This window comes from Hyperoodon ampullatus, assembly GCF_949752795.1.
Source record: "Hyperoodon ampullatus genome assembly, chromosome: 7".
In the NCBI taxonomy this organism is placed as follows: domain Eukaryota; kingdom Metazoa; phylum Chordata; class Mammalia; order Artiodactyla; family Ziphiidae; genus Hyperoodon; species Hyperoodon ampullatus.
In genome coordinates this window covers 8330743-8354476 of record NC_136920.1, presented here as the reverse complement: position 1 = coordinate 8354476, position 23734 = coordinate 8330743, and the positions used below count along the sequence as shown (strand labels likewise).

Here is a 23734-nt window from a genome sequence, read left to right as displayed (position 1 = left end):
CTGTGCCAGGTCCCACGGTGGGCACTGGGGGCAAGAGGTGAACTGGGAGCTTCAGTTACAGTGGGAGGAGGTATGAACCCTTTTTTTTTTTTTTTTTTTTTTGCAGTACTTTGGCCTCTCACTGTTGTGGCCTCTCCCATTGCAGAGCACAGGCTCTGGATGCGCAGGCTCAGTGGCCATGGCTCACGGGCCCAGCCACTCCACGGCATGTGGGATCTTCCCGGACCGGGGCACGAACCCATGTCCCCTGCATCAGCAGGCGGACTCTCAACCACTGCGCCACCAGGGAAGCCCTGAACCCCTTTTTTTATACGTTAGCATTTCTAACATCGGGATGCATTTTCCAATGGATACAAACATTTAATAAAGCTTCACACACACACACATCCCACCCCTCTGTCAAAAACTTGAAATGATGAATCTTGCAATTGACGATGCTTTCAAATCAAGGAAATAGCCAGTTAGTGCAGAACTGGAGATGAACAGAATTGGAGGCAGGGGATTGGGGAAGGCTACCTGGAGGAGGTGGGTCTTAATGGATGAGCAAGAGTTAGCCAGGGAAGAGGGCACACAGAGTGCTTCCAGACACAGGGCGGAAGAACAAAGGCACAGAGGTAAAAACTGATGGGCAGGCTGGTGGGGGGACCCCAGGCATAGGGGATGGTGGCAACACAGGCCTGAGAGAGGAGCAGGACCCAGTCATCCAAGACCTTGACTTGCAGGTTAGGGAACTTGCTCACCTGATCTGCTTTGGGCAGAGTGGGCCCCCCTCTGATTTCCCACTCTCAGCAGCCCCAGAAGGTTGGGAGCACTGCTCCTCAGTGCTAAGCAGGCAGTAACCCTATCAGATCTAGATTTGGGAGAGGCATCTCTGGTCAGGGCCTGCATCAGGGCAGCAGCTGTGGGGATCCTCAGAAGCAGACAGGTTTAAGAAGATTCTTATCTGGAGGCCAGATAAGAGGGTGTGGTGACAGATTAGGGAAGGGGAGATGGAGAGCCAAGGATGATGCCTGGAGTTCTGGCTTGAGTATCTGGGTGGATGGTGGTGTCGCCCACTGACGAGGAGACCTCACTATCCTGATGTGCTCCGGTTCCAGGCTCTGCGGAGGCTGATCTCAGAAGGTAGCCTGAGAAGTGCAAAGAGCGGGGGCGGGGCGTGGGGATCCTATGCTTTGCAAAGGGGTTCTGATTACTGGGCCACCAACTGGCATGAGGCTTTGGCTCCACGTGCCCAGGACTGGGAGGGGATCTTGTCACCTTGGAAAGCAGAGAGAGGCTCTCGAGGGCGTGTTGAGTAAGGGGTGCCGCTTTGAGAAACATGGATTTCCCCCTCCGCACTGTGGGCTCTCAGCAGAGTAAGTTTCCCTTGCCAGGCAGTACAGTGACCCGGGTGCCCTCCCAGGCTGAGAGAGGTTTGACCCCACTTTGTGGAATCATGATGATTCTGGTCCGGGGCGGGGAGTGGTGTTGGTGCAGGGTCCTTGGTCCTGAGTGGCAGTCCTGGGGGCCTGGATTGGGTCTGGAGCAAGAGGAATGGGGATTGGGACTGGGGTAAGTCTGGAGTCTGACTGCAGTTGTCAGGTCCCGGGTCCATGGCGGCCTGTTAAGGGTTCCAGGTCCAGTCTGGGTCCCAGTTGGATGACCTGGTCCTGGGTCCGTGTCCAGAGTTTTTGGTGTTAGGTCTAGAACCCTGGTCTGGGATTGATGGTCCAAGCCCAGGTCTGGGTCCTGCCCCTAAGTCCAGGGTTTGGAGTCATGATAGTGGTCTGAGTCTGGGGGTGGAATCAAGGTGGGGGTCAGTAACCAAGATGGGATCAAGGTGGTGGTCTGTGGTTGGGATCAGTGCTTGAGGTCATGGTCCAAAATATGGATCTGGGGTCCTGTTGCGGGTCGGGGGTCAGTGTCAGGATCTGGGTTTGAAGGGGGTTGGGCCCAGGGTGGTGGTCTGAGGTCATGGTCAGAGTCTGAGGTGGTGGTCCAAGGTCTAGGTCTGGGGTCCTGTTTGGAGTCTGGGGTCAGGAATGTTATCCGGGTCTGGCGTCAGGTTTCCGACTCTGTCCAAGGTCAGGGGTCAGGGGTTATAGATCACGTTCTGCAATGGCCGTCTGGGGTCACAGCCATGGTCTGTCGTGGAGTCTGGGATCCGAGGTGTGATCTGAGTTGTGGTCAAGGTCTGGGTCTAGGGTCTTCTTCTGGCCAGGGTCCCTGTCGTGTTCCAAGTCTGGGGTCAGAGTCATGGCTGGGGGTCGGGGTCAGAGAGCCGAGGACCTGGTTGGGGGCTGAGGCGGGGTCGGGGTGCCGCGGGGGTCAGGCTCGGCCCAGCCCGCGCGGCCTCCAGGGGGCGTCGCCGCCCGCCCGCCCGCCCGGCCCCTCGCGGGCTCGCTGGCGCTGTGCGCGGCAGGCGGGGTCGGAGGCGGCGGCGGCTCCGGGGCGCGGGCGGCGGCGGTGGCGGCGGCGGCGGCGACGACGGCGACGGCGGCGGCGGCGGCCCGACTGCAGTCCCGGCGGGAGCCGAGCGAGCCGGGGCCGGGCCTGAGCCGGCGCCATGGGGCGGCGCCGCCTGTGAGCCGCGGCGAGCGGAGCCGCGGGCGCCCAGCGGGGCCAGGCAGGCGGCGGCGCCCGAGGCCGACGGAGCGGCCGGGCCGGGCCGAGCGCGCCGAGCGGAGCGGAGCCGAGCGGCGGGAGAGGCCGCCGCCGCCGCCAAGATGGCGGACCTGGAGGCGGTGCTGGCCGATGTGAGCTACCTGATGGCCATGGAGAAGAGCAAGGCCACGCCGGCCGCGCGCGCCAGCAAGAAGATCCTGCTGCCCGAGCCCAGGTGAGGCGGGCGCCGGCCCCGGCCCGCCGGCCCCTCTGCCCCGCTCCCCGAGCCCCGACCCCGCAGCCCCAGACCACCCGGGCACTGGCCCCGAGACCCCCTCTACTCCGCCAGCTCTCCGCGTCCCGCAGCCCTGACCGGACCCCTGCGCCCCAGGCCCTGTGCACCTGAACCCGGAGCGCCCCAACGCCGGGGTTTTCCAGTTGCACTGGCTCCCCGACCTGCTCAGTGCCCCTGCCCTACTCTGCCGCCTTTCCCTTCACACACTCCGCCTGGCCCCCTTCTCCGTCAGCCCCTCGCTCTTGCCTTCTCCCCCAGGGCCTCCGTGCTCCCCTTCCTCCTCCTCCGTGTGGCCCCGGGTCCCGTGGAGTCCCCTCCTCTGCCTGCCCATCTACCTGGCATGACTATATCGCCCATCCTTTCGCCACCCCTACTCTCAGCATCCCCGGCTTGGGGTTCCACCACCACCCCCCGGCCCCCCTCGGGTGGACACTTCTGTGAGGTTTGGGGCAGACAAGTCTTCCCGGACCTTCCCCATTCTTCTGGCGGGTCACTGGCCTGGGGTGGGGATTGAGAGTGCTTTGGGGGCCAGGGTAGCGTGGGGATCAGGGTATGGTGTGCGCCACATCCCTCAGTCCCTCTCCCCTCGAATCCCTCCTCTGGTGAGGCCCGCCTGTGGTGCCCCGTGGGTGCTGTTTGCCAGGGGACGTCCCAGCACCCCTGCAGCAGCTGGACCACAGCTGCCACCTCTCTGTGAGGTAACTGATATCATTGCACCTGATATCCAAGTTTCAGCTGTTCAGGATTTGGGCACAGGAGTGGACAGGATACGGACAATAGCTGAGGCTGTCCAGCATTTTACGGCTTCTAGAGTATTTTCCCATTGCCTGAGCCTCACAGCAGCCCATGGGCGGGTAGGTCAGGTGTGGTTTTGTCCCCATGGAACAGGTGGGGAAGCTGAAGGCCCAGAGGTGAGTGGCCTGCCCAGTGTCACCGGCATCCAGGGTGGTGGCTGGCTACCAGATCGGGGCTTCCGGCTTCTGGTTCCACACTGTGTCCACCACTGTGGCCTGAGCCAGGGGGGCCTGGCCATTCTGCATCTACAGGAGCCATGTGCCCACCACGATCTCTCGTGCTGCGTGGTAAGGCCAGCCCCAGAAGCTCCTCCACCCCTGCCTGAGAGTTGCCGTGCTGGTGCCCTGCCAGCCCAGGAGCCTGGGCCCGTCCTAGCTCTCCTGGTCTTATCATGTGACTTTGGGCAAGTCCCTTCCCATTTTGGGGCCTCGGTTTTCTCATCTGTGAAATGTGGATGGTGTGAAATAAGGACTGTGACTCTGTGGCATCCTGAGTGTTTGAAGCGGGGCCCAAGGCTGCGGCGGTGGGGAGGGGGTACGGTGTCCACGTCTCTGGTGCCCTCCTCTGTGACCCGTTCTCTGGGTTTCAGATTGACTGAACACCAGGCCTGGGAGAGGAAAATTGGCCTGCGTTTTGAAAAGGCCGTTAGGGCCCTTTTTTTCTAAGACATTTGCAATCAGATTTCTCAAAACGGGAACCAGACTGACTGTCAGCTGCGGGCTGTCCGGGGAGCGGCGACAGTTAGAACAAAAATGAGTTCAGAAATGACAAAGCCACGAGGGAGGAAATGGGGGAGTCACCCTCTGGGTCTCACAGCGGCTCTCCTTGGTGGCCTTGGCCTCGAGACCCTCTGGCAGGTTGGACTTCTGCAAAGTATGAGGCGGGGCCTTTTCTGGAACTCTCTGCGTTTGGGTAATCTCGCCCCAGAATGCATTGCTCCTGATGGGGCCCCGCCTTGGGTTGGCTCTGCAGGTGTAAGAACCGTGAGCAACAAGATGTTCCTCTTTTCCTGTCCCCTTTACATCCGTGATATTGATGGTGGTGATAGGAGTAATGGTGGAAATTATAATTATTTATTTTTGACCTTTGTCATCTCAGTCGATCCAAAAACCAACCTGTGAGGTTGGCAAGGCCACGCCTTGCATGTAGTAGTTGCTCAAGAAACATCAGGACTGTGTATAGTGTCTGAAACCAGGTGAGCTGTGAGTTTTAGGGGAACACAGCAGGAGACCGAGAGCCAGGTGTCATGGGTTCTCAGGTAGGGTCACCGTCTGGCGGCGCCGCATTGGGCAGATTGCCCACACCTGTGAGATGGACTAGAGGCCCTAGCAGTGACTGTTAGTGAGCTAAGGCTGAGGAAGGGCCTAGGAATCCAGGCCTCCCGCCTCGGAGGATATGCCACCCTTTGCGTTATGCTTCGCCCACCCCCTGGGTCAGATGTCTCCTGCCCTGAAGACCATTATGTCTGTATCTTACGTCTGCCTGGCACGTCCCAGTTTGCAAAGTGCTTTTTACTCCATTTTATCCTTTTCACGACTGTGGGAAACAGGCATGGCAGGTGGTATTTTCCCACTTAATAGTTGAAGCAACTGAGGCTGGGAGAGGGGAAGAGACGTCACAGAGGCGAGGTGGCACTTGAACTTGGGGTCTCTGGACTCCCAAGTGCTCTGTCCCTGCTATGCATCATTTCTTCCACACACCCCTCTGGACCTCTGCTCTCAGCCCGGTCCTTGTTTTGTGGAATGTGCCAGCTGGCACCCCTGGCCCGGAAGCACAAGGGCAGCCCCCGGCACCATCAAGGCCCAGGCCCTCGCCGTCGGCTGGGACGGAGCTGAGCCGCTCTGGCAAAGCTAGTGCACGGAGGAGACGGCTCCACGCCTGGGGTCACGTCTTCCCCTCAGCTGTGAGGTCAGGGCCAGGGGCGAAGGCCGCGGTTTGTCTATGACAAGGTGCCATTTGGAGTCGTTCCCACCTTGGGGTGGTCCCTCTTGGCAGCCTCCCTGTGGCTGGTGCCCGGGTTGTGGCTTGGCCGGGAGCTGGGGCTGGCATCACAGCTCTGACTTCTGAGCACTGCAGAACAGGAGCTGTTGGGCACAGTGCCACTCTGAGTTGGCACGGGGGCCTTCCCTTCTGTCACCCTACAGAACCCGAGGAAACAGACCCATTTCTCGCGCTTCTCATGGAGGGAGGCAGCTGTGCAGCTGGAATCAGGAGACCGGCTTCTAATCCCACCGCAGTCCCAGCTCACATGGGCCCCAGCACGTCCCTTATGCTGGCCCAGCCTGCCTCCGTTTCCACCTCGGTAAAACGAGGGGCTGCCCTTTACCGGTGAGCTCACCGCTCCTTCGGCCCTCGGGGTCTGTGGTCTGGACCTCTCCCTGAAGGAGCCGCTGTCTCGCTTTCCCGGCAGCGGCAGCAGTCCTGCAATTAGCGTCATTTGCTTCATGTGACCACGGAGGCCTCGTGTAATTAATCTCTGGGCTCCTGGCGGAGGAGACCGGCCTGGGCGGTCCCAGGAGATGTCCCTGCCCTCCCTGGTGACAGTGGCAGCCCCAGCGGCAGATGTCAGAGCCGGGTGCCTCTTGCAGCCTCCCATTCTCTCGGCTCTTCCTTTCCTGGTCCCTCCCCCACCGTGGATTTCCTCCTTCCTGCCCTTTTCTGGCTTCCCCGTCTCCCAGACCCGCAGCTCTTCCTCCGCTGCTTCTTCGTTCCTGTTAACTCTTTGCTCCCAGGACTTCCTGCCCTTGATGTGTGGAGCGGGAAGAGGTGCAGGGAGTGGTTTTCTCCCTTCCTTCTCCTTCCAGTTCTGCATCACCAGGAGAAACCCTGCTGTTTTCAGCCTTTATCCCTTACCCAGAACTTTCCACTCCAGTAGCAGCGTTCTCCGCCCCCGCCTCCCCCCACAAAACAAGATCCTCTTTTGGGCAGTCATTCCCTCTGGGCCTCTGAAGCCCCCGCGTTCCCCAGGAATGGGTCTCCGGGACATCTTTTCCCATCTGTTCTCCTTTCCAGATCATGGGGTTTCACATTTTTGCCATTAAGTTGCTCGCCCGCCTGCTGTTCCCTCAGTAAAAGGATTTGAAGGGCGCGTGAGCATGACAGGTTGGAATCCGTGTCGGGGAATCTGGGCTCTGTCAACCCAGGAAAAGTGTGTCCTATTAATGCACGATTAATTCCTAGTAGTAAACTCCCGGTGACATCAGGTGTAGGCAGGCTCTGCAGCGGGGTTTCCTGCCTGCCCCGGGCACCCAGGGAGGCTCTGCAGCGGGGCCGAGCGCTTGGGGGCCGGTGGGGTCGGGCTGCGTGCACACGGCTGGTGCTTCCAGGATACTATGCTCCCGCCTCAGCACAGACAGCAGAAGCCACGAGCACGTGAGAGTCTTTGAGGAACGCACAGCCTCCAGCACACCTGCCCTTTGTTCCTGTGGCCCCGAGGGGCCAGTGTCCTCTGCTGGACACATAAGACAGAGTCACACTCGAGTTCTCACTAATCTGTTTCAAACAGGAGGTCCTAAAACTGAGGCGTTTGGCTGCAGCCTTTTCTAAAACAATAACGTGCCCTCTCTGCATCGCTGCTAACAGGGAGGGTAGTGTCTCCGCGGGCCAAAGAGCGGGGTTTCAGAAGTGGGTTTTCAGGTGTGAATGTGTTAGCAGCTCTCTTCTCTGAGCGGGGAGTTCTCTGACTCTGGAGGCCATTCTGGGTTTGGGGTCGGGGATAGCCCCCTTTCTGGGAGCTGCAGGGCAGGGAGCCCTGGAAGTTGTTCTGGGTTTGTTCTGAGGTGATGGCAGCAGTGAATTGCGGGGTGTAGAAGTCGTGATGTGTGACAAGGCCGCCGGAGTGCCTTTTCCCGCACATCCTGCAAGCTGTCACTTTGTGGCCACCGTGCCCTGGGGAACCTGGGTTGCTGCGGACATTCGTGGTGGGCTCGTGTGTGGTGCCCCGTGCTGTCATTTTCTCTTCCCTGGCCCGGGACTTGCTCCAGAGTTGGCCGTTTGGGTTGGTCTTTCCCATTTGATGTGTGGCCCTGTCCTCGAGCTCAGAGGGTGTTGTCAGCCCCAAGGAGAGTCACTGAGAAATATTAATAAGAAGCCCCAGGGGACTTCCTCGTGCTGCTGCCACCTCAGTGCCAGGTTTCCTGGAAATGCCACGGAGGAGCACCCCAGCCACGGCTGTAGCCTCTGATCTGCTGGCTTAACCGCCGTCGTCTCCCACAGCGTGACGGTTCCCGGCGTGGCTGCACCAGACTCGCCAGGCCCGGAGTCCCCGGGCCAGCTTGCACCGTCCTGAGGTTTCGTGGTTCTGGCGTTCCTGTCACACGGGAGCACAGGAACCATGGCCCTTGGCCGGCCAAGGTGCCGGCCAAGGCTGCCCCCAGCCTGATGGGCTCCCGCAGCCACTGGCAGTGGGTGGAGGGCAAGGCAGGCAGGGCAAGAGTCCGGGGCCCCCTGGGACTCTGCACCCAGCTCTCCGGCAGAGGCTGGGGTAGGCCCTTGCCTGATGGGAGGCCCTTTCTCAGGGAGGGCTGGACATTTTCTTGCCACTAACTCGGTTGGGACTCAGGGTGAGCTACTCAGCTTCTTCTGGCCTCGATTTCCTCACTATCAAGATGAGTGTGTTTGCTTCTGACCCTGCGGTCCCCCCCGGTCCATACAAGCTACAGTTTGTGACCCTGAGTGGGTGTCATCTGTGAGGCCCGTGTGCCACAGAGAGAAGGAATTAGCTTTCCCTTTGAACCATGTGGTGCCGGAAGGTGCCGGAAGTCCTCCCCCTCAGCCCTCACCCCCTCCCTGCCGTCCCATCACCCCAGCCCGCGCTCTGGGCTGGGAGGGCGGAAGTGCTCTCTCCCCTGGTGTCAGGCTGGGCCTGCTCCTCAGAGCAGCTGGAGCCAGAGTGAGCAGCCCTGGCTGTCGGGCAGAGGGGCCGGGCAGCTCCTGCCAGGGGGCCCTTGCTCCTTTGGCAGGGCAGGTATTGGGCTCTGCCCACTGGGGCCCCCAGGCTGTGCGGCACGAGTGCCTGAGGCTGGTCTGTGAGCAGAGCGGAGGGGCAGCCGCTCAGGGTCGGGGGTGCTCATGGGCCCAGCCGCGGGGCGGGCTCGCCAGCCAGAGCCCCACCCTCTGAGGAAACAGCAGGTGTGGGGCTGAGACCCCAGCAAGACTGGGGAGCTTCTGATCACACTCCAGAAGGAGGCGCTTGCTGGGGGTTCCAGCAGGAGGGCTCCCTTCAGGAGAGGGAGGGAGCTGACGGCCCTCGCAGCAGGGCTGCGTTCTCCCCTTGCTGTGTCCTCTCCGCCTTTTTCAGTGGCCAGCTCAGTGTTGGCAATTCAGCATTTGTTGACATCCTCATTTTACAAGTGGGGAAACTGGACATTTGAAGTTTGTGACTTGGCCTGGCCTCAGGGAGGGAGGTGGGGAGGGCCATTCGGAGCCCAGGCCTGGGTACCGGTCCGACTGCAGCAACAAAGGCCACTGAGGCTGTTCCCCGGAGGGGCTGGGTCCTTCGGGGGCTGGGGCGGGGAGGGTGCAGATACTGGGCTCTCGGACAACCTGGAGTCCATCTGGGGACCACGTGCTCCTGGATATCAGAGTTGTTGACCTGGGCGGGGACAGGAATGCTGCTCTGGGCCCTTCGCCACTCAGACTCCGCCAGTATCAAGGAGAGGGGGTAGGAGATGAAGGTGACCCAGCCCAGGAGGCCACCATCGCCTTCTGTGCCAGCCTGTATTTGCCACCCTGGCGGGAGCATCCCCCATAACACACTTGTCTAACCTGCCAGCTCCCTGGGCTCCAGCCCTGTGGGAATGGACAGGAAACCCTAACGTTGCGGCCTTGGGGGCCTCTCCTTCAAGGACTCTGCTGAGTCTGACCTCATGTTTGGTTGGGGGGGGGTGTTTATTTTATTTAGAAAACATTTTTTTCTTTTTAAGGAAGAAAGTGGAAGTGCTGCGGGCTGGGAAGAATGCTGTGGCCATCCACCCTGTGCAGCCTTCCGAGGGAGGCAGGGTCTGGCCGCTGAGCAGCGCGGAGCCCGGGCCTTTCCTCCGTGCCCTGGGCCGAGCCGGTGGCAGAGCCCCCAGGAGGGCAGAAGGCCCGCGCCGGGTGCCATGCCTGGAGAGGAGCCGGCGGCTCCGCTCTCTCGTGGGCAGGCCCTCTGCGAGCGCCTTTCCCGGCCTTTGCATGTCCAGCCCACGAGCCCGCGGCGGGAAGTGGCGGCACTGCTCTGGGCTGGGCATTCCCATCGCGCCGCCTTGGCTGAGCTGGCGCCAGTCTTGCTGGTTCAGGGGCAGGGGGCTTCCCAGTGACCATTGCAGGGGCTACGCCCAGCTGCCCCGTGGGGTCATCTGACAGGCCAGAGTCACCCTGCCTGTCACCTACATCTACCTTTCTGGACGTTCCCTCTGACCTTCCAGCCCCATGGAAGATCGACATTTTGTGATATTTCTTCCCTCTTTATTGCTTTGTCCACCTCCCAGGAGAAATCTGGCCCTTGCAGGGTCCCCGGGCTCCACACCCCTACCTCCCGGCTGCCTGATCTCGTGACCCTGCCGAGCCTTCGCTACCTTGGACTGGGCCCACCCCGCTGTGCTCCACCCAGCACACCCCCCGGCCTGTTTCCCTGTCCGAACGGGAGGCCCCAAGCTGTCCCTCGCAGAGCTGGGAGCCCTGAGAGATGGGCGCAAAATGCACCCCACAGACTCCCAGGGCTCCCTGTCTCCAGTCCGCAGGCCCCAGGGCGGGGGCTGTGTCTTGCTCAGCGTCACAGATTTTTTTAGCTTCTGATGTGTGTGAAGTGCACGAGGGACTTGGGGGCTGGTCTCATCTCCTGAGTCCCTGGGAGTCCCACGGAGCCAGGGAGATATGTCCTTGATGGTGGCTGGTGGACGTGAGCAGGTGTGTGGCCCCCAGGAGGGGAGGGTGTGCCAGCGTGGCTGAGGTACACGTCCCGGCCTTGGAGTCCCTGCGGTTGTGGAGGGCGTCCTCACTTTCCGGGAGGGAACTGGCTCTGACATGGTAGTGCAGGGCCACTGGGCCGCTGGCCCTCAGCTGGAGCTCTTCTCTTGTCGGCTGGAGTCACAGGATGGCGACACAGGAGGGCTGTCCAGGTCATCAGCACCTTTCTTCCTGTTGGAGACAGTTTTCGGAGGAGGTCACGGCATCTCCGAGCGTCTGGGGGGAGGGGTCACAGCTCCAGGACTGCTCACGCCGGCTCTGCACGCTCCCATGTTGTCTTGCGTGGCCCGAATGTGGACAAAGGGCCCGGGAGGGCCAGGGCCTGGGCCTCCACCCAGAGCACCTGAGAAGGAAAGTGCTGAGCAGGACAGGGCAGGAGTCGCCCCGCCTGCGAGCCCAGGCCAGGGGTTGGGTGGCGTCTGCTGGCTGCACTGGCCCTGCCTGGAGCCTTCTCTCCTCAGGCCCCCTCTCTGATGGGGCCCGGGGCCTCAAGACCCCCAGCTGGCCTCGTCAGCTCTTCTTCTGTCCTTCCATCCGTCCATCCAACAGACGAGCCTGCTCCTACCCCACCTTGTTGCTTCCCCTCCTTCCTGGCCCAGTGTCGTCAGCTACCTGGGCTTCCTCCTGTGCGCGCCCCCAGCAGAGTCTGTCCGCCCACCCGCCACCCTGGACCGAGCTTCCCAAGTGTTGTCTGCTGGGCCTCCTCCCTGCCCCGTGGCTCATCCCTGGCTAGGTCCTCCCTGCTTGCCCCCATGCCCACCCACCTACCCTGGGCTTTGTCACCTGGTGACATCCTGTTTGCATTTGAGGAACCCAGTGAGGTTCTGCCTTCTCCACACGGCCTCTCCCAATGACCCGGAACATTCTTTCCTGCCTGAGTCTCCTCCAGATGACGGGGCCTCACTCAGGCTTTGTCTCATGCTGTCTTAATGTCACAGAACCACCGGTGCAGGACTGGGAGGGCCTGCCTGGGGGGGTAGGGTTGCGTGGCACCTTCCACTGGGTGATGGGCAGCAGGACCCTGTGCTGGGCTCCAGCAGGGGTGCGGGGGTACAGAGAGGTGGGCACAGAGTCCTCTTCATCCGTGGCCTGCGGGCAGCCCCACGTATCCTGAGGCCTGTGAGCATCACACGGGCTCAGGTGTGACTGCCCAGCACGGCCCTCAGTATGGGCAGCTGGAGCCCAGGCTAGTGAGGTCCAAATGGGACCACAGCTGGTTGGCAGGGCAGGACTGCAGGTGGCCCAGGAAAGGAGAGGAAGGGACAAGAGGTGACTGAGGCGTGAAGCGTGGCCAGGTGTGGCTTTCCCAGACAGCGCTCGGCAGTGGGGGGAGATAGCCAGGGGCGGGGAGTGTGGGCTTGGGCTTCCGTGGTCACAACAGTGGCCTCTGCTCTGCTGCCCTCCCAGGCGACCCGGGGCAGGGATTTTTACTTCGGGTGTCAGGGACATGGGAGCTGAGGCTTGGCTTTTCTTTTTCAATATTGAGATATAATTCACATAACATAAAATTCATCATGTTAAAGTGTACAATTCACTGGATTTTAGTACATTTACTATGTTGTGCAACCTTCACCACTACCTGATTCCAGAACGTTTCCATCACCTTATAAAGAAACCCTGTGCCCATTAGAAGTTATTCCCGGGGCTTCCCTGGTGGCGCAGTTGTTGAGAGTCCGCCTGCCGATGCAGGGGACACGAGTTCGTGCCCTGGTCCGGGAAGATCCCACATGCCGCGGAGCGGCTGGGCCCGTGAGCCATGGCCGCTGAGCCTGCGTGTCCGGAGCCTGTGCTCCACAACGGGAGAGGCCACAACAGTGAGAGGCCTGCGTACCGCAAAAAAAAAAAAAAAAAAAAAAAAGAAGTTATTCCCCTTTTCTTCTCCAGCCTGACACTTACTAATCTGCTTTCTGTCTGTAGATTTGCCTGTTCTGGACAGGTGGTATAAATGGAATCATATAATATGTGGCCTTTTGTGACTATCCGTTCACGTAGCAGAATCCTCTTAGGTTTATCCATACCATGACGCACACGTACACCAGCACTTGACTCCATTTCCTGGCCAAGTAGTATCCCGTTGTCAGGATGGGCCATATTTTCGTGACCCATCATTTGCTGATGGGTGAGTCCTGGCTTCTGAGGTTTGGCCAAGTTCCTAAAGCCAGACGAGGCAGCGCTGGGACCAGGCTTCTGAGCAGCCACCTGCTGGTCACCCTAGCTGTGGGGGACAGAGCCTTGGTAGGCAGGCACACGACTGCTCAGGTCCCTCTGGTGTGGCCACGGTCAGGTCTAACAGGGGTGGCTGCCTTCTTGGAGGGAGCAATGACACCCACCAGCAGTGCCCTCCACTCTGGATTCTGGGAGAGGAAGCAGCGACCTTCCAGGGAAGCAGGGCCAGCAGGCCTGACAGGAGCCTTGGGGGCTCCAGGTCACCCCGGCCCCTGTGTCTTTCAGCATCCGCAGCGTCATGCAGAAGTACCTGGAGGACCGGGGCGAGGTGACCTTCGAGAAGATCTTCTCCCAGAAGCTGGGTGAGTACGGTGGGGACTCTGCCGGCCCTGGGGCTTCTGCCACTTGTCCAGCTGCCCAGGCCGGTGTGGGGGGTGGTGTGGGCAGGAGGACTCTGGGGCCGCCTTCCTGCCCCCATCCCAGCCGACTGGGCTGTGCGCCCCTCTCCCAGGAGGTTTGGCCTCCCAACCACCGGGGCAGGGGGCAGGGCAGCCAGCGAGCCCCCCGGTGGCGGCAGGGCGGTGATGTAGTGCTCTCCCAGCCCCTGGCCGTCAGCCCCGGAGCCCCCTGAAGGGGCGGGGCCAGCAGTCTCCCAGGGCCGCCAGGGAAGTTCCTCCTTTGGGGTTTGTTTTTGAGAGTTGCAGCTTCCCCTTGGTGCAGGCACAGCTGCTCCGGGCCGTTGGTAGAACTGACAGGAAGGGGCGGGGCCCTTCCTGTGGCGCCCGCTGGGCTGTGGTCGGCCCCCCGCCCCCGCCTCCGCGGGCCCTCTTTGTGAGCAGCCTGCTTTGGCCGGCCCCTCCGTTCCTCGTCCTCAGCGCCCGTGTCTTAGAGGCTTCGTGGGTCCACCCCGCGGACCTGGCACACAGGAAAGGGTGAGGCGGGGCTCAGGGAAGCAGGCTCCGGCCACACACAGCTCCGGAGAACAGGATCTCCGCTCTGAAATGGGAGTGGCCTGGCCTGGCAGGATCGGGTGTTGGAGGTCAGGCTTAGCGAGTCAGTGTGTCGGGAAGCACGCAGTGTGGGTCCCCTGCCTGTGCTGTGTGACCCGGCACATTGCTTCACCTCTCTGAGTCTCACCTGGGAGCTAGGACTCAGGAGCCCCGCTGCCCAAGACTGTTGGAGGGCCAGGTGAGGCAGTGGCAGTGAAAGCCCCTGGCCCACTGGGAAGCCCTGGTCACAGGTTACTAAAGGCACACTATCGAAAAGCCAGTCTGCCCTTACCAGAAGTGCTGGCCGCGAGCTCTGGCAGAGGTGCCCAGGCAGTGGGGACGGTGCCCCCAAGAGGTGTGGAAAGCCACCCAGCTTGAGCCTGGTCACCCATGTTGGGCTGGAGGGAGTACAGGCCACCTTTCCTTCTGCTTTGCCCTCCAGGCCTGCTCTGGGGCCAGGCTTCTGGCCCCCATCCCTGGGGAGGATGAGGCCTAGCCCACGCAAGGTCTCCCGTGAGCTCTTCCTGCAGCCCGTCTCACCTCTTCCCTTCCCCAGAGGCCCATGCCCTTTGAGGCCCCCTGCACCAAGGCCACACTCTCTGGCCTGTCCTTCCCAGGACCTGCCACTGGACAGAGGGGCCCTGAGTTCTACTTATGCTGCCACACACCGCCTGCCTGACGGGTCCCTGAGCCTCGGTTTCCCCAGCTGGACCTGCCCTCCCTGTCTGCCTGTTTCTCGTGGCTGCTGTGAAAATCAGCCAGATGACAGAGGGGGGTGTAAGGCCCAGGGAGAGGGACACCCCCCCGCCCCCCGCCCGGAGGCTGCCTTCCTGGCCCCACGCAGCAGCCCTGGCCTGGGCCGGGTGGATCTCACTGCCCCTGCACAGCCTGACCGGTGGGTGTGTCGCCCTCCTTGAGGAGCTGCAGGTCCCAGACTGCAGTGAGAGGGTGGGGGACCCGGGCGCCAGAGTCTCCTCCCCACCTCTGCCTCACCAGGGCACCTGTCACTTTCCAGCCATCATCTGAGGAAGCAGATTCTTAGAGGGGTAGAGATGCAGGCGTCCCAACCCCGAATCCAAGAATCTTTGGTTGGCGACAGCCTCCGAGGCCACCTTGCCCAGCCTCTGCCTGGGGCAGAGATCACCTCTGCCACCTCCTTGGCCAGTTCTGCCCAGGAAGCCCCAGGCCCACCCCACCCTCCACGATGGGCAGGCCTCTGCGGGGTGTGTGGCTCCGCGTGATGCACAATGCTTGCTTTCAGGGTACCTGCTCTTCCGAGACTTCTGCCTGAAGCACCTGGAGGAGGCCAAGCCCTTGGTGGAGTTCTACGAGGGGGTGAGGCTGGGCTAGCGTGGCCTTGCTGTGCGTGGAGAAAGGGGCAGGGCTTGGGCTGCTTTTGCTGAATCTATAAGACACCCCCGCGCCCCGCTGGGCCAAAGCTCACCTATGGGGATCTTGTCCTCTAGATCAAGAAATACGAGAAGCTGGAGACAGAGGAGGAGCGCCTGGCCTGCAGCCGGGAGATCTTTGACACCTACATCATGAAGGAGCTGCTGGCCTGCTCACACGTGCGTGCCCGGGCCCGCGTGCTGGCAGGGGCGTGGGGACGGGAGGGACGAACCCGTGGAGAATGAACACACCTCTCTCTTCCCCAGCCCTTCTCGAAAAGTGCCATCGAGCACGTCCAGGGCCATCTGGTGAAGAAGCAGGTGCCTCCGGATCTCTTCCAGGTGTGTGCTGGGCTTTTCCCCGCTGCCGCCCAGCCCAGCCGGGGTCCCCCTTGGGCAGCACGGGTCCCGGAGCCTGGTCGGCTCCCGCTCTGGCTCAGCCACCGACCTCCCGCTTCCTCCTTTAGCCATACATCGAAGAGATTTGTCAGAACCTCCGAGGAGATGTGTTCCAGAAATTCATTGAGAGGTGAGAGTGGGGCGTGAGCGGCAGCAGACGGTGCGGAAGGGCCGCTCTGAGAAGCGGTGTGGATGGCGCGGTGGAGAGAAGCCAGCCTGCTTTAGTCCCCAACGCGCGGGCCCCTGGGGCTGTCTACACGCCAGCGCGGGGGCTCCTGAGAGGTCGTCACCTCCCCGACACTCCCGCCCCACCCTTCTCAGCACCAGGCACCTCCAAGCCTGTCCAGGGAGGGTCGAAAGGGAGTGAGGGACCACCCATGCATCTTCCCTCCCATGGACTGTCTAGCCCCTTGCTGGGCCCGTTGGGGTTGACAAGCATCAGGCTGGTGGTAGGGCTGGGCACGAGAGGACACACTGCCCACCCCGCTGCCCACTGTGGCCTTCACAGTGCGTGGGAGTTGTGGGGAGATTTCAGCTCCATGCAGGGAACAGCTTTCTTAATGTCCCAGCTGCCTAGTCGTGGAGTGGGGGCTTCACAGGGAATGAGTGGTGTGTCACTGGAAGTATGCAAGCAGGGATGGGGTGAGCATTGTTGTAGATGTGGTAGCAGGAAGTCGGGGTCAGACTGGAAGACCTCACCTCTAAGCTTATCTCATCCCAGCAGGAACCCACAGACAGACAGCAGTGCCAGTGTTGCGGGGGCTGGGGGCAGCTCGGGCTGGCAGTCTTCCTGGGCAACCCCAGAAGAGGGCACTGAGGCTCGGGAGCCCAGGGGATGGTAGTGGGTGAGGCCGGCTCACCCCAGCATCATTTCACTGACTTTCTAAGGGTTTCTTCTCTCGCAGCGATAAATTCACACGATTTTGCCAGTGGAAGAATGTGGAGCTCAACATCCATGTGAGTGGGCTGGGTGGGCGTGGAGAGCCCTCCCTGCTGCCCCTCCCCAGGGACCCGGGCCCCAGGGCTGGGCCAGGGCCGGGGAGGCCAGGGGAGTCGACCCTTCAATGCCAGGGGCTGGCTGTGGGGTTGGTGCAGGAGCCCAGCGGGGACAGCTCGAGGCAGGGAGGCACATGGCGACGGTGGCCCCAGGGCGGGGCCCAGGCAGCCTGCAGTGACCCCGTTGCTGCTGCCGTCCCCGCAGCTGACCATGAACGACTTCAGCGTGCACCGCATCATCGGGCGAGGGGGCTTCGGCGAGGTCTACGGGTGCCGGAAGGCCGACACAGGCAAGATGTGAGCACTTGGCGGCGTGCCCGAGGGAGAGGGGTGCCCTGAGTGGGCAGGTGTCCGCAGAGGGCCACACACAGTTCTTGCTCTGGTACCCGCCGTGGCCCCTGGAGCCCCGGCCCGCCAGCACTTCTGCCCTCTCTCTGTCTCTGTGTGTCATACGCTTGTCGTGGTGTCTAGTCTTCCCCACAAGGGCCCTGAGGGCTGCCCACCCCACCTCGCCCCTGGGGCCGTGCACTGCAGGCGCCAGCAGACCGCCTGACCAACCAGCGCCTCCCCCGCAGGTATGCCATGAAGTGTCTGGACAAGAAGCGCATCAAGATGAAGCAAGGGGAGACACTGGCCCTGAACGAGCGCATCATGCTCTCCCTTGTCAGCACCGGGGTGAGTGGGCAGCTGGCCACCAGCTCAGCCTTTGGCTCCGAACCTGGCACAGCTTCTGCTGACCTCCTCTTCCACCCCGTCCTAGGACTGCCCGTTCATCGTCTGCATGTCGTACGCGTTCCACACGCCAGACAAGCTCAGCTTCATCCTGGATCTCATGAACGGTGAGTGCCCGGCCTGGCCCCAGGTGGACCTCGGGGCTGGGGGCCGGGGTGGGAGCTGAGCACCCCTCTGCTCGGCTGCTTCCCTCAGGCGGGGACCTGCACTACCACCTGTCCCAGCACGGGGTCTTCTCCGAGGCCGACATGCGCTTCTACGCGGCCGAGATCATCCTGGGCCTGGAGCACATGCACAACCGCTTTGTCGTCTACCGGGACCTGAAGGTGAGGCGCCCCGCCCTCCTCCCAGCACGGGCTGCCCCCGTTCCCAAGACAGGCCCGGCCCGGCTCCTCGCCTGCGCGCCCCCGACGCAGGGCCCTGTCCCTGGACACCCATACCCTCTAGAGCAAAGACAGCGCCCCAGCTGGCGTCTTGCCTGGCCGGGCCCTGTCCTGAGCTGCTCGGGGGACGGCTCACTGGGCTTCCTCCACAGCCGGCCAACATCCTGCTGGACGAGCATGGCCACGTGCGCATCTCAGACCTGGGCCTGGCCTGCGACTTTTCCAAGAAGAAGCCCCACGCCAGCGTGTGAGTGCCCCAGCCCCTTCTCCCTTCCCGCACCCTCCACCGGACCCACTCATGGCCTCCTCGCTCCCACAGGGGCACCCACGGGTACATGGCCCCCGAGGTTCTGCAGAAGGGCGTGGCCTACGATAGCAGCGCCGACTGGTTCTCCCTGGGCTGCATGCTCTTCAAGCTGCTGCGAGGGTGAGCGGGGCCATCCCAGGGCGGGTGGGACAGGACAGAGACAGGCTCTTCCCCAGGCCAGAAGGAGGTGGGGGGTTAGGGGGCCCACTGCTGCCCGGGTGTTAGGGGTGGCACCATCCCTGGCTTTGGCAAGGATCGTTCATGCTGCCTGCCTCAGTTTCCCCATTCCCGTCCTCTGACCTTGGACTTCGGCCTTTCTTGCCCAGGCATAGCCCTTTCCGGCAGCACAAGACCAAAGACAAGCATGAGATCGACAGAATGACATTGACCATGGTGCGTGGAGGGTCCCACCCCGGGGAGGCTGGGCGGAGTCCACGGGGGGCCACAGTGAGGCTGGGGTCTCCTGCACGCATCAGGGTCTCACCCGCCAGCAGCCATCTCCAGCCGCTTAACCCCACTCTGGCCTCCTTCCCTGTAGGCTCTCCTCTCTCTGTTGTCAGAGCAGAGATGCCTGCTAGGGGCCAGTTAGGAAGCTCTCCCTCTGCTGGGGGCCTGGCCCCTCCCGCCCCTGCCCCAAGCAGCCTCAGGAGCCGCAGAGCTGGCAGGGGGCCCGGGCCTCTGCCAACGTCCCCCCCTCCTCCCTGCAGGCTGTGGAGCTGCCCGACTCCTTCTCCCCCGAGCTCCGCTCCTTGCTGGAGGGGCTGCTACAGAGGGACGTCAACAGGAGGCTAGGCTGCCTGGGCCGAGGGTGAGTGCCTGAGACCAGGGCCATCGTCCCAGGCCTTCCCTGCCTGCTGGGCCCTGGGTGGTGTCGACGCTGCTGTGTCCAGGCCTCTGCAGTGGGCTGCTGGGCCAGTCTGCCCGAGCCTCTGCCTGTGCCCCTAAGAAGACAAGGCCTGTGTCCTGTCACTGGAGCCTCCTCCATGGTTCTAGCCTCCTTTGAAGAGTTCACAAGCTGGGGCGTGGCCAGCCCTGCCCAGTGTTCTCAGGGGGCGGGCTGCCTGCGGTGCAGCTGCTGGAGGTGGGTGTGGACCAGCTTCCCGAGGGGCCTTGTAGCACAGATGATGAGGACAGCAGCTTTTTATGTTTATTAAACATTTACTAAGCGCTGGGCATGACGTTGCAAGATTCACAATATTAAAACTCACGCCAGCCCTACGATGTGGGAACTGCTGTTCTCCCCATTTTAGAGATGGGGAAACCGGCTGAGGTTTAAAGAACTTGCCCAAGGTCGCAGAGCCAGAGTGGCTGAACCAGGAGTTAACCTGGGCCACCTGCCCCACAGCACAGGCTTCGCCCCCCGGCCTGGGTGGTGCCGAGCCCCGATGACCTGCTCTCCCTACAGGGCCCAGGAAGTGAAGGAGAGCCCCTTCTTCCGTTCCCTGGACTGGCAGATGGTCTTCCTGCAGAAGGTAACAGCCTGGAGGCCGCGGCCGGGTGGGGCCCTCTGTAGCCCCTGCCCCGTGCTGATGCCCAGCCCCTGTTCTGCTGCAGTACCCTCCCCCGCTAATGCCCCCACGAGGGGAGGTGAATGCGGCAGATGCCTTCGACATTGGCTCCTTCGATGAGGAGGACACAAAAGGAATCAAGGTACTGGGCCTTGCCTGGCCTCTCAGCCCTGAGCTCTAAGCCCAGCCCGGCTGGCATCCTCCTCCCTCCTCTGCCCCGTGAGACCCCCATGCCAGCCCCGTCTACCTGTCGGGCCTCAGGCTTCTCCTCTCCAAACATCCCTGGGGGCGGCGGTTGGACCAGACCACCCTGCCCCGGGGCCCTGTGGCCAGGCAGGCCTGTGGCTGATGGATGTCTCTTCCCTGTCCCTGCGGTGAAGTTACTGGACAGCGACCAGGAGCTCTACCGCAACTTCCCCCTCACCATCTCGGAGCGGTGGCAGCAGGAGGTGGCAGAGACTGTCTTCGACACCATCAATGCTGAGACGGACCGGCTGGAGGCCCGCAAGAAAACCAAAAACAAGCAGCTGGGCCACGAGGAAGGTGAGGGGCGGCGGCTGCCTGGGCGCCCAGTGCCCGCTTTAAAGATTGGAAACAGGCTCAGGTTTCAGCCAAGGTCACAGCCGGAGAGCAGCCGCCGACCCAGGATTCAAACCCGGGCGGAGCGGGCCCGGCTGAGTCGCCCTCTCTTACTCTCTTGCATCAGACTACGCCCTGGGCAAGGACTGCATCATGCACGGCTACATGTCCAAGATGGGCAACCCCTTCCTGACCCAGTGGCAGCGGCGGTACTTCTACCTGTTCCCCAACCGGCTCGAGTGGCGGGGCGAGGGCGAGGCCCCGGTAAGGAGCGGGCCGGGGCCGGGAGCCCCTGGGGTTGGTGGCTGGCGGGGCCTGTCCCACGCCTCACCGCCCGCTCCCCGCCCTGCAGCAGAGCCTGCTGACCATGGAGGAGATCCAGTCGGTGGAGGAGACACAGATCAAGGAGCGAAAGTGCCTCCTTCTCAAGATCCGCGGCGGCAAGCAGTTCGTCCTGCAGTGCGACGTGAGTGGGGGCCCGGGGCGGTGGGCGGGGGCGGGGACAGAGCGGCCTTCGGGCCCCCCCTGACGGACCTCGGGGTGTGTGCAGAGCGACCCCGAGCTGGTGCAGTGGAAGAAGGAGCTGCGTGACGCCTACCGCGAGGCCCAGCAGCTGGTGCAGCGGGTGCCCAAGATGAAGAACAAGCCGCGCTCGCCTGTCGTGGAGCTGAGCAAGGTGCCGCTGGTGCAGCGCGGCAGCGCCAACGGCCTCTGACCTGCTGCCGCCACCAGCCCGGCCGCCCTCCTGCCCGCCCGCCTTTTATAAACCTCTAATTTATTTTGTTGAATTTTTATTATTTGTTTTCCCGCCAAGCGGAAAAGGTTTTATTTTGTAATTATTGTGATTTCCTGTGGCCCCAGCCTGGCCCAGCCCCCAGGGAGGGCCCCGCTTGCCTTGGCTCCGCTGCCGCCCACCCAGCCACTGTCCAACCACCCTCGGCCCCGCCCCCAGGGGCCACCCACCCCCCGTGTCTTCCCGTGCAGGGAGAGCAGCCGCCCCAGCGGCCCTCCTGCCCCTTCCCCAGGGGTGGTGCCACGTGGAGTTGGGCCACCTCCAGCTCTGTGCCCACAGCCCAGCTGGGTGGCCCGGCGTAGCCCAGCTGGGTGGCCCAGCGTTCCCCAGCCCAGGGGAGGCTGCAGGGCAGGGATGCTACTTGAATTTTCCCACCGCGGCCCCTCCTGTAACAGGGACACAGCCCTGCACTGACCTGCCCTCCAGCTAGTCGGTAGACAAGGGGGCCCATTGTCTCCCTGACCCCAGGGCCTCCCGCGTGACTTAGGCTCCTGCACCCTTTCTTGGGAAGAGTCCCCCGTTCCCACCTTCCCTGGACACCATGGGGCTTGGCCAGGAGGGTGGCGTTGGCAGCGGCTGCTGCTGCCCTCACCGAAGCCCCCTCTTCTTCCCACCCCAAGCGCCCAGGCTCAGGGACCACAGAAAAGGCACCTGTGGATTGTGCCACACTGGCCTCGCCTGGCCCCGAGCACCCCTTCCCTGGGCTGGGCAGGGCCTCTTCTGCCCAGGACCACAGGGGGCCGGCCTGGGCTGGCCGGGCAGCACAGTGAGAGGGGGCCGGGTGGGGCAGCCCTCCCCATGCCAGGCCGCTCCGTGCGCGCCCCCGGCCGTCCAGCCCCAGAGCCCCGTGCCCCGTCAGTGCCACTGCCCACAGGGCGCCACCTCGCCCGCAGCATGCCCCCTCATGCCAGTCGCTGCCTGTGTGGTGTCGCGCCCTCTTCCCCGGGGCTGGGTCAGCGGGCCCTCCACTCCCATCTACTCACCCCCCGGGGCGTTTCTTTGCCGATTTTTGAATGTGATTTTAAAGAGTGAAAAATGATATACGCGTTTTTATAAAAAATGGTGCCTGACTCCTTGGCTGTGTCAGACTCTTTTGTGCCCGATGGTCATTTTCATTCTCCACGGGGCTGGGGCCTGAGGAGAGAGGGTCTTGGTGGTGCCAGATCCCCTCCACCTCCACAGCAGGCATCCACAGCCAGCCCAGGCCCAAGCACCCCCGGGGCAGGGAGGGGCTCCCACTCCGCCCCTCCCACCCTGCGGGAGCAGAGGGGGTCTTCCGCCCACTGCCAGGGAAGCAGGAGGAGGTGCCTGCCCTTTGGTGCTTGGTGTCATGTTTGGACTGACCGAGCCCACCTGGCCCTCCAGGACCCATGCTGAGAACACCCCTGTGGACAGATGAGCACCTCTGCCCTTGGGGCCACACCGCAGCCTCTGGCCTTAGCCTTCTCTGGCTTTGGTTTCACCTCTGGCCTTGCTGTGCAGCCTCCAGTAGAGGTCCCTGAAGCCTGAGCCTGAGGGATACCCCAGCACCAGGCCTCATGTACCCAGATGCTCTGTTCAACTTTCTTTTCCCCAAGTCCCTGCCGTCCGGGCCCCCATGGGTGATGTCGCTGCTGCCCGCTCCATGCAGGACTCTGCTGGCAAGGACTCGGCTCCACGGAGTCTCTGAGGAAATGGCTTTTGAGCTGGGCCTCCAGCATTGGGGTGGAGGAGGTGGGGATGCATTTCCGAGGCAGGGAAGGGCCCGGCAGTCAGGAGTGGCTCAGGTTGGCAGGAGCAGTATGGGAAGGAGCCAGGCCTGGGAGGCCCTGAATGCCAGGCTGAACCCACCCCAGAGCCCAGGGGCACTTAGTGACTGCACGGTGAAGATGGCAATGGAGATGCAGTCTGAACCTGGATAGGCTCTGGGGAGTCCTTGAAGGCTCTGGACAGGGGCTGGGTGATGAGAGCTGGCTGTAGGACAAGTTGCTTGTTACCACGTACAGGACGTGTGGAAGGAGGTGAAGGACAGGAGGCAGGGAGACGGGTGAAGGGCCACTGATTCTGTCCAGGGAAGAGATGTCATAATGATGGTGGTGGTAAAGGAAGAGATGCAAAGGGGTCAGATGGAAAGAACTGTCTTCTCACTGTCTTCTCAACCCTTTCCCGTGGCCCAGTGGGAATGGACGGGACCTGGGGACGAGACAGAGGTGGGAGTCCAAAATGGCACAGCAGGAGGCCCGTGCTATCACTCAGAGTCACGACAGCCAGGGAGCAGAGCTGGCCGGAAGGGAAGAGGGTGAATGTGGCTGCATCTGGTTTGGAACTTGCTGATGGATTGCATGGGACATCGGGCACAGAGGTGTCCCAGAGGGAGCTGAAATGTGGTCCTGGAGGTGGCATCAGGGTGACAGTGGGAACAGACAGGCTTTCAGCTGGGAGAAGGCTGACTGGGAGTCGGGGAGGGACAACCGGGCCCCCGGGAAAGGGTTGAGAAGACAGTGGAATTAGGAGTCAAGGGCCGGGGCGGGGGAAGTTGTGTCACAGGCCGCAGAAATCAGGAAAGGCTGGGCCTGAGACAGTCCCATTAGATTTGGGGTGAAGAGGGCTTGGAGACAGGGTAGCCCCCCTTTTTTTTTTTTTTTTTTTTTTGCGGTACGCGGGCCTCTCACTGCTGTGGCCTCCCCTGTTGCGGAGCACAGGCTCCGGACACGCAGGCTCAGCGGCCATAGCTCACGGGCCCAGCCGCTCCGCGGCACGTGGGATCCTCCCGGACCGGGGCACGAACCCATGTCCCCTGCATCGGCAGGTGGACTCTCAACCACTGCGCCACCGGGGAAGCCCATGGGTAGCCCCTTTTAAGGAAGGTGGAGGCTAGAGAAGGCTGCAATAGT

General features: G+C 62.4%; 1 protein-coding gene across 2 annotated transcripts; it reads left to right on the top strand.

Annotated features, from left to right (window-relative positions):
• Nucleotides 1–2705: 2705 nt before the first annotated feature.
• On the top strand, nt 2706–21931 carry GRK2 (G protein-coupled receptor kinase 2; the record flags this gene model as incomplete). Of its 2 annotated transcripts, XM_079707579.1 has the most annotated exons (21): nt 2706–2818; nt 13073–13149; nt 15038–15111; nt 15243–15344; nt 15432–15506; nt 15632–15693; nt 16469–16520; nt 16765–16856; nt 17135–17234; nt 17320–17398; nt 17487–17617; nt 17827–17921; nt 17994–18101; nt 18308–18374; nt 18689–18789; nt 19387–19453; nt 19536–19631; nt 19870–20032; nt 20196–20332; nt 20421–20534; nt 20619–21931. In XM_079707579.1, the coding sequence occupies 21 exons, from the start codon at nt 2706–2708 to the stop codon at nt 20781–20783; spliced, it is 2070 nt and encodes a 689-aa protein (XP_079563705.1). In that variant the 3' UTR covers nt 20784–21931. The 2 variants fall into 2 exon arrangements, with proteins under 2 accessions (XP_079563705.1, XP_079563706.1); XM_079707580.1 differs by lacking the exon at nt 19536–19631.
• Nucleotides 21932–23734: the final 1803 nt, after the last annotated feature.